The 16,053-nt window shown below is 39.2% G+C and overlaps 2 protein-coding genes across 6 annotated transcripts in view; one reads left to right on the top strand and one right to left on the bottom strand.

The window, feature by feature from the left end:
* LOC308065324 (solute carrier organic anion transporter family member 1C1-like) overlaps positions 1–10,942 on the top strand; it is a 43,245-nt gene extending 32,303 nt beyond the window's left edge. For all 4 annotated transcript variants that reach the window (XM_080391153.1, XM_080391155.1, XM_080391154.1 and 1 more), the window contains 2 exons: positions 1,872–1,989; positions 2,773–10,942. In XM_080391153.1, the coding sequence (XP_080247279.1) occupies positions 1,872–1,989; positions 2,773–2,989 (335 nt within the window). In that variant the 3' untranslated portion in view covers positions 2,990–10,942. The remainder of the gene's footprint in view (positions 1–1,871; positions 1,990–2,772) is intronic.
* Positions 10,943–11,047: 105 nt separating this feature from the next.
* LOC308065322 (solute carrier organic anion transporter family member 1C1-like) overlaps positions 11,048–16,053 on the bottom strand; it is a 36,739-nt gene continuing 31,733 nt past the window's right edge. For both annotated transcript variants that reach the window (XM_080391149.1, XM_080391148.1), the window contains exon 15: positions 11,048–15,998. In XM_080391149.1, coding sequence (XP_080247275.1) covers positions 15,776–15,998 — 223 coding nt within the window. In that variant the 3' untranslated portion in view covers positions 11,048–15,775. The remainder of the gene's footprint in view (positions 15,999–16,053) is intronic.

Here is a 16,053-nt window from a genome sequence, read left to right as displayed (position 1 = left end):
ACACCAACGCAACCACCATTTGTAAACCAGATGTATCCTTGAAACAGCTTCTAGATCCTGGGCTGTTCCTGAAGATCCTGGTTTTTCCCTGAAGGTCCAATATTCAGTCAGGAGTTCATTGGGAGACCAGCTAACACAATTCTGAAAATCTTTGACCTGCTGATTGGTGCAGGTGTTGCAGTCTGGGAGCCTGGTATTCTAAAATGGGAAGAATTTCTAAGAAAAACTAAAGTATTACCTTGAATTTCTAAACAACACAACAAGATTTCAAATACGATTCAACCAGTGGCTCACTGAGACGCAATGCTGCCAGATTGAGAAGCCATACTCTAGTAGGACTTCATTCAACACTGATACAACTCTGCTCATAGCAGAATGTTTTCTCCATGTAGAAACTTCGCTTTGCTGGTAGAAGACAGCTTAGATTACAATTCCCTTTAAACATGCTGCAATGGTGTTTTTTTTTTCCTTTTTCATTTGAGAGTTGCTAATGAGATGGATGATGAAGATGCCTAGGCAGGCAAGAAAACTCTCTGTTTCCTTTTGTTGTCTTTGTCAATGGAATAGGAATACCTGCATTTCAGAAATGTAGAGAAATGTGTGTGGAGACAAGCCCTGTGGGTTTGCTAAGAAGCCTAAGAAATGAACAGCTCCTTTCAAATGTCTACAGTCAGAGCGAGGTTAGGGCTGTACTCTCTGCTCTGGATTGCAATGGGACATTTTGAGATAGGAAGGTGTATCCACACTTTGTTGTCTTCTACTCTTTTCATGACACAGTGGAAGGGCAGAATTTTTTCCCCCAGCTCTCAGGACAAGCAATGCCAATTGGATTCTTGGAGCCATTTTGGCCATAGGAAAAGAAAAGAAAAGAAAACAAAACAAAACAAAAAAAGCATTATGAAAACTGTCCCCTTTCTATAGGCTTCTGCTTCAGCACACTGAGCCAGCATGTTCCCTCCATTGCAGAAGGGGATAGAGACACTGTTTCTGATTCAAAAAAAGCTGGCATTTCTCTTCAGTGACTTGGAGATCAAGTCTGATGTGCTCCTGCTTTCCTTCTCTAAGGAACCACCAAAACGAGCATTTGTCCCATCGTACCCTGACTACAGCACTGCTGATAATAATACACAGGCCTTTATAGATAGATTGCTGAGTTCAGACTCACAGGAGCCCTAGGGCAGAGCAGGCTGAGAGTGTACCTGTCTTTACAAAATGATTTCCTATATAAGAATGCAGAATACTCCTGTAGGAACAAAGCTAATGTGAGACATGGTCTCCTGTACACACTGAAACCTAGATTCCTCTGAAATTAATATTTGCCTTTACTTCAGCAAGGCTATGATTTTTGTCCCATGTCTGCCACGTTTTGCAGTAAAGCATAAGCTCATGTCTGGGCAAGTCACACCAAGGATTTTTGTTGCTTTATCATCCAGACAGAAGGGACTATCAGGCAATGCGGATAATTTAAGCTATGCATAGGAGGGAACTATGCATCAGTGCAGTGCTCCAAACACACAACCAGCCCAGCTCTCCCGTGCAGGAGCTCAGCATGCACTGGGAGCCAGCGGTGACTCTCAGAGCCTTGTTTGAAAAGCCAATGTGCATGACTAGGAGCTTGGCCAAACCCATCGGACCACATCTCCTGGGGACTGATGATCCCCACAACGCAGGGTGTTGTGGTGGGTGGTAGAGGGTGTCCTACAGTAACCTACAGTTACTCTGATAAACGAAAGGAAAAGCTCCCCACAGTCCAATCCACCTATTGCCACTACTGCAGCATGTAACTTACCACTAAGAAAATACAAAGCTGATTTCTAAAAATACGGGTTTTCCTGTGATATCCTGTGACATTTGTGCTTGTTTCCTTGCAGGTGGGATTCCAGCGCCGGTTTATTTTGGTGCACTGATTGATAAGACATGTTTGAAATGGGGAAGCACAAGCTGTGGGCAGCGAGGGGCCTGCAGGCTGTATGACTCCAATGCATACAGGTAAGGCAAATTAGGGCACAAAGTCTTATGCATTTCCTCTCTACAGATGATAGACATGCTTTGTTGTGTTATACTGCAGTGTATGAGGCCACTGATCAAAAATTATGGTCAGATACTAACACTGGACTCAGATTTGGGTCTCAAATTCCTGAAATTGAGAAATCTTAAGATCAAATCTTAAACTTTTAGGGGTTTAGTCAGTTTTTATGTTGTGCAAAAATAATTTAATATCAATGAAAGAGATTTCTGGAATTAATTATGTTTTTAATATCCTGTGAGTCAATTTAAAAGACTTAGGATTGTACGATTTACCATCAAGAGGAAAGCTTGTTTGCTGGCCACTTGTTCATGCTGGCAAGAATGTTAACTTTGCACATTCCTCCAGGAGGAATATTCCAGAGATTTTTCTCAGTTTCACCCTAACCTTGGGCACTTCTGGTGTGTTTTTTTATTTTAACATACAATAGCCCACTTTAGTGATCTCAATATATTTCTAGCCCTAAAAAGTCTAATAACTTAAAGTATATATTCAGAAACAAAGGGAAGATGATGGAAGCTTCACTTTGCAACTACCTTCATAAGCAAAAAGAGTATTATCAATTCCTTAATCAAAGTTTTTGCTAGCAAAATTTTCCAGTTTGTAGTACCTTTCACGAACGATTAGTTTTAATGTTTTCCCCTGAGCTTTTTTTAGTATATATGTGATCCTTAAAAGATGTTATTTTCTTCAATATCTTTGAAAAATTCAATGCCTGGCACTGTCTTCTATGCTTTATCCCACAGGTATGTCTACCTTGGTTTATCAGCAGTGTTAAGAGGTCCTTCTTACTTGATTGCAATCATTTTTTTTATATTGATAAAGAAACACTTTCAAAATAAGAACTCCACGCCTATAGAGAATGGAGGAAGAGAAGAATGTCTTATGAATAAAGAAGATTATTGCAAGGTCAAAGCCCGTTTGCCAGGTTCTTCTGATGCAGAGAATGAATCGTGTATTTAGAAAGTCATTTAGACCAGTGGCACATGAATCAGGAGAGCTTCTGTTAGAAACAACTTTCACAATGTTATGAATAACTACGTAATAAATAGTAACAACCTTCAGAAAGTAAAACTGCAAATAGCAGGATAGCAAACCTACAATCAACAACAATAAAAACTAACATACAAGTGTGAAAGTGCCTTACATGTACCTGGTTACCAATAACAGACAGGAGAAGTGACATGAACCAAACCAAATTTTCCACAGATAAAGAAAAGCCTTCCTTGGCATTTCTGACAGAGCCAGGCTACATTTTTTAGTGGGGTCAAAGACGACCACTGGGAGAACAGCCCCATGCCAAAGGCCCACAAAACGTGATACTGATCCTGTGTATGCAGATCTATGCGGTAGGCTGCCACGGGAATGACAAGCTCAAGGCTAACAGCAGCTTTTTGATTTCATCAGATTCATAAACCCAAAGCCTTTAAGAAAAACATTTCCACCTTATCTAAATGAATCATTGCAACAATTTCCCATCACAAAATTGACAAAAGCAGTATTTTTCCAAAATGCATATTATCTTAGCTCAGCTAAAAACGTTATGCCTACTTAAAGCTACAAATAGGTTGCAATAAAGGAAATAGTTGTTCTTAAAAATCTGTTGTAGCATTTTTTTAAAACTGATTTTTTTAGTTAATTGATTATGAAACATAAGAAAAAATCTGAATTTTATAGTGATGTTTTCTAAGCAAAATCTATCCAACATATTCTCGTGGCTTTATTGCTATGTCATATACTATCCAGCAGAGGACACTCAACAATAACATTATCCCTATGACCTCTGCAAATACTCTGTACACTTATCTTTATTGTTCTGGGAAAAGTTCAATCATCAGGCAGTCAAAGCACTCATCTGTGTTTTCATGCACCTGAAAACTTTCTCAGCTCAAGCCTCTAGCTCATAGGTTCAAAGTTGGGTTTGTGTATTTGTTGGTTTGTGTTCATCATATTCGCGACACTTGGAGCTGAACAACTGTTACTACTTTAAATAAAAAGACATCTACTTGCAGACCATTTCACGACAGTGATTGAATTCTCTTGTTGATACTTTAAAATATATGCTCAGGGCTTAGTGGGATATGGTTAATAGACACGCTAGATAAAAAAAGTACATTGAGCAAAATGCTGAGTTGTTCTGAAATAAGTGTTGTCCATCATGACAATCACCTAGTAGTGACAGCAGCACTGAAGAGAAAAGAGTGGGCTTTTTTCCAAATGAAGTGATATTTACTGGAGACGAAAATTCTCTATCTAGCAAAACTGATATGGTCTTGTCTTACAATTGCATTTGCAAACGCTTTGACATATCCAGATACAGCCATAGGAATGACCTGTGGGACCTAAAGGAATGATCTTACCTGACTACTGAACTTGAGAGTGAGTTTTGGCAGGGAAAGTAATTGCAACTGTCTAGTTCTGTTTGTCTTCCAGCTGCTTTGTCCAGATAATATTTTATTAACACATCTTGGTGCATATACAATTTCCTATGATGTCTTTAAAGCCAGGGGTTTGGGTGAGATATTTTTAATCCAAAATTTGCAACATTTGAAAACACAATTTATGTGACAAAATATGCTATTTTTAACTGAAAACAAGACCTAATTCCAGGTGACAGGTTATGAGAATGGTGCACAAGGAATCAACAATGCCAGAAAAAGCTGTTATGTCCTGAAGCAGGTTTAGGAAACTATTAATCCAGGCTTATGAGGTCAAGGAGGTGTCAGTATACTGACCTCTTTGGTTGCAGAGAGAAAGGCTGGCACAAGGTCATAACCTGCTTATCAAGGCTTTTTTCTCTTTCTTGTGGAAAAAATGTTTTCAGCCAGAGCCAGGGTGCAAAGCACAGCTGCCTTTGGGTGCCACAGCAGCTCGTCACCTACAAGGGGGGTTGGGGAGTGGGAGGGATGGAGGGTAGAGAGAGAAAGCACATTTTGATTTGTTGCCAGCCTTGAAAACGATTGTGGTCTTCCCTCTGTCATTAAAAAGCTGCAACTGTAGGTCATGGATCTATGGTGGAAACAGAGCAAACAGGGCAAATTATTTTATCTCACAGTGCAATTCTGCAATTAATATTCATGCTACTGTTGTGTCCCGAGAGCCCCTGCTGCACAAGAAGCACTGTGCATACACATGCACATACAAGCACAAGATGGCAATCGCTGCTGCAAGATGCATGCGTTTGAGGTAAGGCAAGATATGTATTGCCAAGCAGAAATTCTGCAAGAAATAATGATGACTGCTGCTGAGCATGATCAGGAGAGATCTGAAAACTAGAGAGATAATTCTGAGCTTCTTTACAATTCTGGGAGGAAAGCATAGATGCTTTCTTCATTGTTGCTTTTGAGGGGAGAACAATTAAGCCGTAAAAAGATGTGCATGAGTGTGTTTCAGCAATAATCTGTCACTGCAGCCACAATTTTTACACATTAACTAAAATAAAATGCCTATAGCTACTCTTCTACTCACTGCTGTAAATATACCCATAGCTCCCTTTGCTTAACTCTTTGGAAAGGCAGGCCAATTCCCTTTATGTACTGAAGTTTTGAACATTACGAGCAATACCTTTAAAGCCAGAGAGGCAGAATTTACAATTCACAAAACTGGAAGTGGTTGCAGCAAGTTTTGTGGGTTGGGGTTTTTTTTTGGGGGGAGGACTTGGTTTACTTTTAGCAGTTGGTTTTTTTTAATTCCTGGATATGTGGGGTTTCTTGGCAAACAGTGTAAGAAAAAAGGTTTTATGTTTCACGCTCCAAATGCCTCAGCCTGGCCCCTTTTCATTTTGCTGATTCAGCCCAAGCCAGGCCAGGTGAAAGCCCTGCGGACACGGCCTCAGCAGCAGCACAGGTAACTGTTGAACAGACACCTCCCTTCCTGTGTTTCCAAAATGAAAGCGTATCACCAACATACGTTTCTTACAAACATTAAGCTCTGAGCTTCATGAAAGAGCACAAAAAAAGGAGGAAAACCATAAGTAACGTTCTTTCAGAGCAAAATGGATGAAAACAAAGAAAAAGAAAAGCTAAAAGCATTTGCATGATGAGCTCTGGGAGAGCAGGAATGAATCAAAAATTTGATGAAAACTTTAAGAAACTATCCTCCCCCCCATAAAAGAAACACAGCAAAGGTGACATGCTGTGAACTGCAAAATAAATTTACTGTGTTCAGTGCTATGCACCATGGGTGAGAGAAAAAAAGTACAAAAAGATGAAACCCCTTTTCCTATCTTCCTACCTTCTGTGCCTTAAGCCTGCCAGAGAATTATTATTGTCTTTTCTGTTAGTGCACACGAAAGTAGCTGTACTGAATCCTCCTGCTTATTAGAAAGTACCCAATGACCAAAATCAATATAAATACTTCTAAGCTAAGCATGCTTTGCATAAGGTGCATTCAGGTGATTGTCTCCACTTCAAGACAAAGCTCAAACACATAAAAGAAGTGGTTTTCCAAGGCTGTGTATACTGCCATGAACTTTTCATCTGAATCTCGAAGTGTTAGAGAGGCTCATTCAGCTTTTCTGTGGTATATACTACCCCATGGGTGTTAATGTAGTTTTATCCTGGGGCAGGATCTACAGGCAATCAAATACATTACAGACATATGACACAAAACAGACAAAAAAAATGATCTGTTAATTTTACCTTGGTGACAGGTTATCTACTGGTGCAAATTCATTCACTGTGAACACTTACCAATCCAAGCTGGCAAATGGGCTCATCAGTGCTCATCTGAAACAGTGTTAAAGGTTAGCTCTTTTTTTTTTATTTTAAAATTGATAAAATAGATTTCTTGGCAAAATGGCCATCTGTCGTGCATTTTATCTAATGCAGCAAAACATCAGACGGTAACTTTAGTTTTAAATATATGAATTTTCTTTTCTAATAAAATTCTTGGCTTTTAAAAAGTACCATTTAAAAGATTTAAAGTACAAGTGTGAAATATTCCTTAGTAATGTTAAAACACAACAGACACTCTACAGTACTGTGCAAGCCCACTCTGAGTGCCCTGTTGGATTAGGGACACAGACCTGGCCAGGGATGGATCACTGATATGTTCTACTCACTTTAAGGGTAAATGTCTCTTTGCAGCCAGATCTCGAGTCTTCCAAAAAGTGAATGTCAAATCACTTGCTGCTTTCATCTGGGATCTTAGCAGTTACTCATTATTTTTAAAAGATACTTGCTAGTGGTCAGTAATAGGTTAGTAATAGCACCAGTTAGTTTTCTTAGTGCACCTTCTCATGCATGATTTCTGGAATTCCTTACTTCCACACAGACTAAGTACCTGCAAGTATTTACTTGCAAAAGCTCCTTAGTTTCCAATTATTCATACTATTCTTTTTTTTTCTTCTTCTTGAAAACAGGAGAGTTCAATAGCTGACTCATTTCTGAATCATCATTAATTTCAGCCCACTAGTCTTTTTTTAAACCTCATTTTAATACATGGGATTTAAAGTTGTTTGTTGTTTTCATTGAGTTCAGGAATGCATGGAGTTGGTTGAAAAGAAGTATTATGGAGGTTAAGAAATGCTTTTGCCATCCAGGTCTCATTACTGCCCTCACTCCAGCCCTGTTTGACAAATTCTCCAGGGCTATAAGAAATTCAACAGCTAGTTCTTAAGATCACCCAAATGTTAGCAGGTCTAGAAGACCTGCCATTGGGCAAGTTTTCATTATGCCTATATTGATGATGCTGCTTAAGAAGGGATGCACTTTGTTAGCTTGCAGTCAGTTTTAACTTGCAATAGATGCCAATATTGGCTTTCATTGAAAAGCAACAGCAGACAATGCGTGGAACAAGTAGATTCCTGTTGTTCCTGAAAAGCTTCAAGAGGACTGAAGGTTTGAACAAATGTAAAACTGCCGAACAAAACTGCCTTAGAAGCAGGTACTTATGGATGGATGGATGGATAGACAAACATTCAAAACCAGAATAAAAATGTGTCAAAAGTGTCACATATACTACTTGAATTATTATACCTCCTAAAACAGATGAATTGTTAAAAACAGTTATCATAATATAGTGCAGAGAGTAAATACGGGAAGTCTTTGCCAGACAACAGCTCTTAAACGTTATTTTGAAAGTTAAGAGGGAAAAGAAAAAAGGCATGGGAATACAGAGAACAGGATTGATTACACTAACGAGACTAAATTGTCTGGTCCAACTTCTGGCATTAAGAAAGAAAATCAGCAAATAATCCAGCCCAATTGATCCAAAAAGGCAATCTCTGGGCAGTGGCTGCATACAAGGCTGGGATTGTTTGTGCTGATGTAGGAGTGAATCCCTGCGCTGTGCAGGGAGTTACTCTTCTATTTGCAATCATCTCTTTCCAAGTTGCTACAACTTACCTTCTACAGTGAGAGCTCAATAGGATTAGCTCTTTTTGTTCCTTTCTGGTTCTTCAGTTTTTGTCTCAGACAGTGTCTTCTGGGATCTACAGAAACAAATGGAAATCATGGTATTTCCACTACAGTATCCATTAGTATCTTCAGAACTTATATCAGTTTCCATCAACACTACGTAGTCAGAGGAGAATGGAGGAAAGCTGAGCTGGAAATAACTATCATATCACACATAGACATTTGAAGTGTCTGACATGACAAGGAGCATTTTATCTTACAAAATTCCTCTAGAGGTTCTCTCACCCTCACACATGAACTCAAAGTAACCATTTTCTGACATACCAAAGTTGAGCAGATTATCTTGGCATTTGGGATATCTGCATTCACTTTCTTGCTCTGCGACAGTCATTTCATTCAGAAATGGTCAAGAAATGCAAGCTTGGGAATCATAGATAAAATAACATTTTCCAAAACACTTATAAATGAAATTTTTAAGCCAAACTACTAGGTCAAAATTTTGTCTTTCAGATTACTTTATAATGGCTTCCCAATGGATGCAAGCTCCAAAAAGCTTAACTCATGTTCGCTAATGAAACAGGACCATGCAAGTGCTTTGAAAGCTTCCATTTGTATGACTTGGATCACAGGAAAAATACCAGAAAGGAAGTGCTTCAAGAGGTATTTCCTGTTCTAAGACACAGCCCCAAAATCTAGAACATTAGGTTCTTCATTAACAGTTATTCAGTTGGTCCCTCTTTCTGGATGAGCTTTCCATGTCTGGAAAAGACACTGTAGCTTATAAGCGTTTTGAAAACACAATTCTATCTGAAGTCCCCACCCTTTCATTTCTTGACCTAAGAGTAATTTTTGCTTGGAGACAGCAAACGGCTCTGCCACTGGAAGCATAGCTTTAATTCATTTAGCTTTGAATGACAGTAGTTTTGAAGACATCTTTACCTTCCAGCTTTCAGCACAGGGTTTGGGCTTTCAGTCCAAAACTTCCCCAAAAACTGTAGTGGGTTTGTAGAGCCCATGAAAAATGTCTTCTTCACCACACTAAGAGGTGGCAGCTGGATTCAGCAGGTTAAGTTCACTCAACTGTGGTCATACCTTTGACTGCACTGTAAATTTTTTTTTTTCATATATTGCTGGTTTATAACTTTATGATCTAGCCATTATACTAAACAAAAGAAGGTCATGTATTTGCAGGCTAAAACCAATCAGGGATTCGTAAGCATCCATCATCTTCAGAGGGTTGAACCTGTTTGTATGCTGGCTCTGAAATAACACTTTAAAAAATCCTAAGAATTCTAAGTTCGAATGTTTTTGAGACATCCTGATTATTTTTTTTTAAGAAATGCATTATTCAACAAGCTTAGTATTAGATTTTTGGAGAATACTGAATACTAATGCTTTTAAACTCAAAATTGTTATCTAAATTACCCAAAAAAGGAACACTCTCTCTCTGAACTCATTATCATCTTTTGAATATGCAGATCAATACTTTTAAGCATTGATAGAAAACTTCTTCAGAGTCTCCTAAAGCCATATTCAATCAGTTCTTCACTTAAAATTGCATTCATGTGCTGACGTGTTTCTCCTTGCAAACCAGGTATACCAATGAGCCATTCTTCAACTGATGTAATATTATAATTGGCCATGATAATCTTGTATGATTCATACCTTCTGCCAGCTGTGAAGAGTAAAGCTCTATATGGAAATCTATCTGTCTGTTATGTTTAAGAGATTATTTTCCCACCCGTGCATCTGTGGCTTCAAAGAAAGTCTGAAGCAATCAATACATAAAACCCGGCAGGACCATTTAGATATTTCAGGTCACATCGTCATTATTATTACTACAACCTGTTATTAATACCAGAGTAATATTTCAGGTTTCCTTGGTCTTGTCAGGTTAAGTCAGGACTTGAGCACAGGCTCTGTGATTATATACATTGATAACATATATTTACCCTTGTTGTAGCCTAAGGAGACACCAAGTGTGTCTGGCTTTCTGGGAGAGGAAAGTCCAGCAGAGACGGAGCCAGCTCGCCCAGAAACTATGCTTTAAAAGGCCATGCAGATACAAGCAACTCAAGCTGTGATTCACAGCTGTGACAGGGAGGCTGCTGTGCTGGTAGGAGCAGCCCATGGGATGCAGGGAAGAGGGCCAGCATGTCTGCGCAGAGCTGTGGTCTTCCACTGTTCATTATGAATCAGCACTCCATGTCAGTCCACCTCACAGCCAGACACCAGGCTTACATCCCTGTGTAAGTAAGCCAGGCTAGCAACCCGCTTTTGTTATCAGGGAGACACATCCTGAGTGAGTAGGGCCACCAGCAGCTGCAGGGGACAAGCCACGGCTCTCTCCCACAGGGCATATGGACCCTCTGTAGCGAAACTCAACAGCCATGGCTGAAGGTATCTTGAGCCACATTAAAGAAGGATGGTTTTGGAGGATGCCTTCTGACCTCATCTGAAACTGCATAAATACCTCTCGTGTGAAAAATGCCAACTAAACTATGGGAGTGGCAGCACTCAGCAGATGTATAAGCAATCAGTCTGAGATCTAGAATAACAGTAATTTTAAAGGTATGAGCTAATACATAACATCAGTGTTCCATCAATCACATAATAAAATAAATATATATTCAAATATTTTCTCGCTGCAGATAACAGCAAGAGCGCTAGTTCGTTTACGCAGCAATATGTCCTATTGAGAAGCATGAAACTCTTGTGATCATTTCTTACCTGGTGATTTTAGAGAAGAAAATGCTGCATTTTTATATAAATGCCTTATAGTGTAACACAGCTGAGGTCATGAATTATTTCAGTTTGACAGTCACAGACTCAGAATGTCTCTGGCTTAAGATGCAGACCTGTTTTAACAATTTTAGAAATACTCAGATTTTTCCCCTCCAACATGTAAATCTTATTCTGACCAAATCTTGAGGATTCCATGTTAATACTTTGTCTCCACCTGTATTTCTCTTATAACAATTTCTGTACAGCCTCTCCTTTAAGTTTATTCCACTGATCTACTGAAATTGGCTGGCCTGATGCTTCCTGGTGGTCTTGATCACTCAGGACTTATTACTTAGGTTTTTGCTAAATGAGATCACATTCTAGCATCTTTAGAAGACCTAATTAAAACAAACAAACAAACCAGTACCTAGGTCCCGTCGGAAATCAGTCCCAGGGTTTCTGCTCCCAGTCCCACATCACAACCACCAGGCTATTTACCAGACACCCAAAAAGCAGTTTGCGTCCAACAGGTGGGCCAGGCAGGAGCTTTCCCAGCATGGGACATGGGTGGGTGGCTGTGTAGGAAGCTCTTGCTTAACCATCAGCTTCAACTTCTCAGGCTTTCCAGTCTTTCTGGCCGGCTCCTTATCTCCACCTACACTGGTGGAAGACAACACCCTGCCTCAAGTGGCTCTTCCCATAGAGGAGGGACAAGTCCAGGAACTGAAGCATGACCATAAATGCAGTGACACCATGGTCAGTCTCAGAAGAGACCAAATTTACTGCACATGCAACACTTAGCCTGTCCAAACCCACATGATAATTCCACTGTGGTGAACTTGGTCATGCCATGGGTGCCATGTTTGGTTTTGTTTGATGCTTAAAAGAGTCCTGACTGCACAAGGGAGATACTGTCCCCCAGCTTTCTTAACCCGGACTGTAACACAGGGTTTTCAGACCTATGCCATGGGCTGCCATCTCCTGCAGGGCATTGCTGTGGCATTAGGCAGGGCTGAAGCTCAAATGTCCACCCTGTTCATGATGTAGATCTGGCCAAAGAGATGGACAAACACCTTAGGACACGTCACATGCATGCATGTTTCCCATGGCCACTCTCCCCTTTTTGCATCCATAGCTATACACAAACAAATAATTTACATTCTCTAAAAAGCAGTCTCTGCCCTCACAGACTGCTTTCATATTAGCACAGAGGGGTCTCATAAAGGAAGCAGCTTGGCCTCAAAATTCAGGTGCACCTGTAGCAATATTTTTTTTTATTTTTAATTCTTGGCCAACTTGTGATTTAGTTATGTACTTGTAGCTCAGAATAGAAGTATGAATTAATTAGAAAGTAAGATATATAAGTAATGCTGGAAAAATAATGTGTGATTCAGATGTGTATTGACAGTCTCAGCTAGAAAGAACTTTGACCATATTCCAAACTAGAGATAGGCAAAATGACAATATAATCCACAGTGAAAAATTGGTAGACCAAACCTAATGTTAACTTTCTACTATATTGTTAACATATTTGAAACTCTTGGAATTTATTTGACAGCCTGAATTATTTTCTGTTTATTCTGCAACAGCTAGTACTCCATTCCAAATTTATTTTTGTGCCAGGATAGACAGGACTTGTTGATAATGGGGACACAAAACCCGTAGGAGGGCTTGGTCATATAGGGTACATGATCCTAATGCATACAGAAAACTGTGGGTTTAGGGCTGCTGGTTTTTTTTTTCTCTCTGATAAACAACTAGAAAACATAAAACCAGGTAGTCATAGGTCACTATGTCTGCTCGATTATATATCTAAAAGTAAACAAATGTCAAATAATTGCATTGTCTTCTGGGATAAGGCTCTGTCTTCCATAGTTATTCTGACAGAAGGACTTTGATAATGCCATTAAAGGGCTTTTTGATAGCCTCAAACAAGACTTGTGTAAACATGAGGCTCATGCCCTTAAACCTCCCACAGTCATAAAAATTCACTGGTTTGGTTATTTCTTCATTGTTTTCAGTGGAATTATGATGGTTTATGACCCACCAAGTAGTCTGTAATGATCTCTAAACTACTTGCTTTGTTGTCTTTATTCAAAAGCATGCCTGACTTGGTGTAGTTGTAAATTTGCCTCCAAAATAGCTTTCCTGGACAATTTCTCTTACTACCTGAGAATACAATAAGTTTCTCTTCCTTCTTGGAGGATCTTCCCAGTGATATAGCAGAGAGATATCAGAGCTAGCTCTGAGCATGCTGTCACAGTTATCACACAGGACAAAGATACCAGTGTTGATCCTAGAAAAAGTAATGTGGCTTTACAATCGAACCAGAGTCCCAGGGGCCTCTCTGCCTCTCTGGTGAAACCTTGCCTTTGGAGCAGGAGGAATTGAAAGGGAGAAAGTCCTTATTTCTTCTCTCCTGTGAGAGGCCAGGGAACAAAAAGCTTTTGGAAAATGCCACTCAGTTGACCACCTATTTCATCTTTTGTATATTCTGTGCCAGCTGCATGTTGAAGAACAAATTATTCCCTTGAAAAAACTTCTATTTCTACTGCTTCTTGCAGACAAGAATCAATGTGTGTTGAAAATGTAGGCAAAAAATATAGCCTTGGAGTGGGGACTGTACTAAGACAGAGGCTCATTTAATACCACCTGTGGCAGCACTTACACTATCTATTTGGAACTGCTATGAAGAATGATGTTAAGTCTTATTTGTTTGGAAAAAGCTCGCTTTACCAAGTTGCATCTGTGGTAAATATCTGGACATGAATCATCAGATCTGACCAGAATCTCATTTCTAGTCTGACATCAATTATCGACGCACCTTTGATAAAACATTACCTTCCGGGAAAATCAAGCAATAGGTGCAAAAGATGTTCTCATAAAAAAAAACTGCAATATGAAAAATAATGTACAGAAATAAATAGACAAACAACAGAAGTAAAAGGGAAATGATGTTACTATGAGTCACCTGACTGAGTCTATATGTCTAGCACAGATCAGGAGTGTTTCTAGAATTTACAATATATTTATTCAATGTTAAAACACTGTTTGCAGGAGAAAAACACACCATGTTTTTCTCTGAGTAAAATTTGTGGGGTTTCTGGAACTTGGATATTTATTTAAGTCTTTTCAGGCCTAGATACAGCATGGATATCATCTGCATTAGAGAAGCTTTTATTCCTGTTTCCTTATAACATACACTGCTTCCCCATAACTGCTGGCAGTTTATAACCAGAACTGTGATTGTGAAAGACGTCTAAACTGGTCTAAGCTAGTCATTGTTTTTAAGCAACAAAATGCAAACAACTCCATCCCCAGGCCAGGATACGAAGAACTTACTTTCAGTGAGTACCACATCAACCCTTTTCCCATTCCTGTTCTTGCACTTACACGGTGCAGATGGTAGAAGAAAGGTCAGAAAATCATTAATATGGAGAGTCTCTCTCTCTCTAGCTCTCCAATCTGCTACTTTCTCAGGAAAAGTGTGATAGATTTTCTTTAGTGTAGTGCCCTCTTCCATGTCCCAAGGAAGTTTAAGATAAGGAAAGAAGGTTTGTTTCCTAGTTTTAGGCTTGTGCACAGAATTGCAGGGAGTAGAGACACCCTTCAGAAAAAAAAAAAAAAAAAAGCAAAATGGCTGTGAGATGGAAACAAAACCTACAGTGATCTTACCAGACATGTTTTCTCCCATTGTGAAGGTACATCATGAGGGCTGTCAATGAAATACCACACCTGAAGTATTTTTAGAGACTCTTTTTCCTAGTAATGACTGTTAGAAGCATCCTTATTTAAGGTTCTTTCTGAAGTAAGATATCTGTGGAAAGCTGCGAATTTGCAAGTTTTCAGTACTGTATTTCAAGGCTTACTGGAGGTTCCTTAAACAGGAAGAAAATCTATATACATGTGGTATAAATGCATGGTCATTAGGATTAAAATGCCCCTACAAACACACTAACACAAAAAAATTAAAGAAACTTTAACACCTAACACTTTATTGCATCAGCTCAGAGTAATTTTACTCAAACCCAATACTGAGATGTGCTGCAAAATTAATATACCACTTTCTTTTGTTTGCATTACATTTCAATTGTTTAATTTGTTCAAGCCAAATCCCAGAGACATCGTGCAGTTCTTGATCAGAGGGTGCTCACCAACGGCCCCGGGGCTCTCACCTGAGCATGGGCCATGGGACCTAGCCTGGAACAAGGAGCTCTGGCCATGAACCACACAGCAAAGGCTGTCAGAGCAACTGGGCAAGTGTAACTCGATTTGCTATTTAGAGCTGTAGGATTATATACAAAGCAGGAGTACCTGAAATAGTGAAAAATGGAAAAGCAGCTTACTGTGGATATCTTCTTTTTAATTTTTCAATCATAATCAAACATGACACTTGAAAAATTTTGGCTAGTCCTACTGTTGGTCTAGAAAAGGACTGAGAGCAAGAGAATGGGAGAGTTCCCCAAAATTTTGAAAACCTTTCCTCTTTACTGTTTCAGATGAGGAAAGGAAAAGGATAGGGTAAAGCCAATTAAAAGTCAATGTTTCAAAAATATTTTTTGAACCCCCAAAATGTAAACTAGCAGTTGAAGCCAGTAATTAGACACCTGTTGTGTTTAGAAAAACTGAAGCATTGGCAAAGTTATGAAAAGACCTTGTTTCTTTCTCACATACAAGTTTCCTCACTCTCCTCTGAGATTCTTGCACCAGGAAGAATTTCTTTTTTGTTGTCAGTAGCTGATTCTTTGCTGGTTGGTCTTTCTATATTCTTAGTATCTGTCATCTCTTTGCCATCTGGTTTGAAGCGTTTTGTTATTAAAACACAGAGTACTATGTATAAAAGACAGCATCCTGCCCGTAGTCCTGCAATGAGGCCAAGATAGACATTTCTAGAAAACAAAAAGGTGAAAAAATATGTTTATGTCAACAAAACCTGCCAATTCT

This window comes from Falco punctatus (assembly GCF_963210335.1).
Source record: "Falco punctatus genome assembly, chromosome: 6".
NCBI classification, from domain to species: domain Eukaryota; kingdom Metazoa; phylum Chordata; class Aves; order Falconiformes; family Falconidae; genus Falco; species Falco punctatus.
Note: the sequence above shows the minus strand (reverse complement) of the source record. Positions and strands in the feature narration are given on the sequence as shown.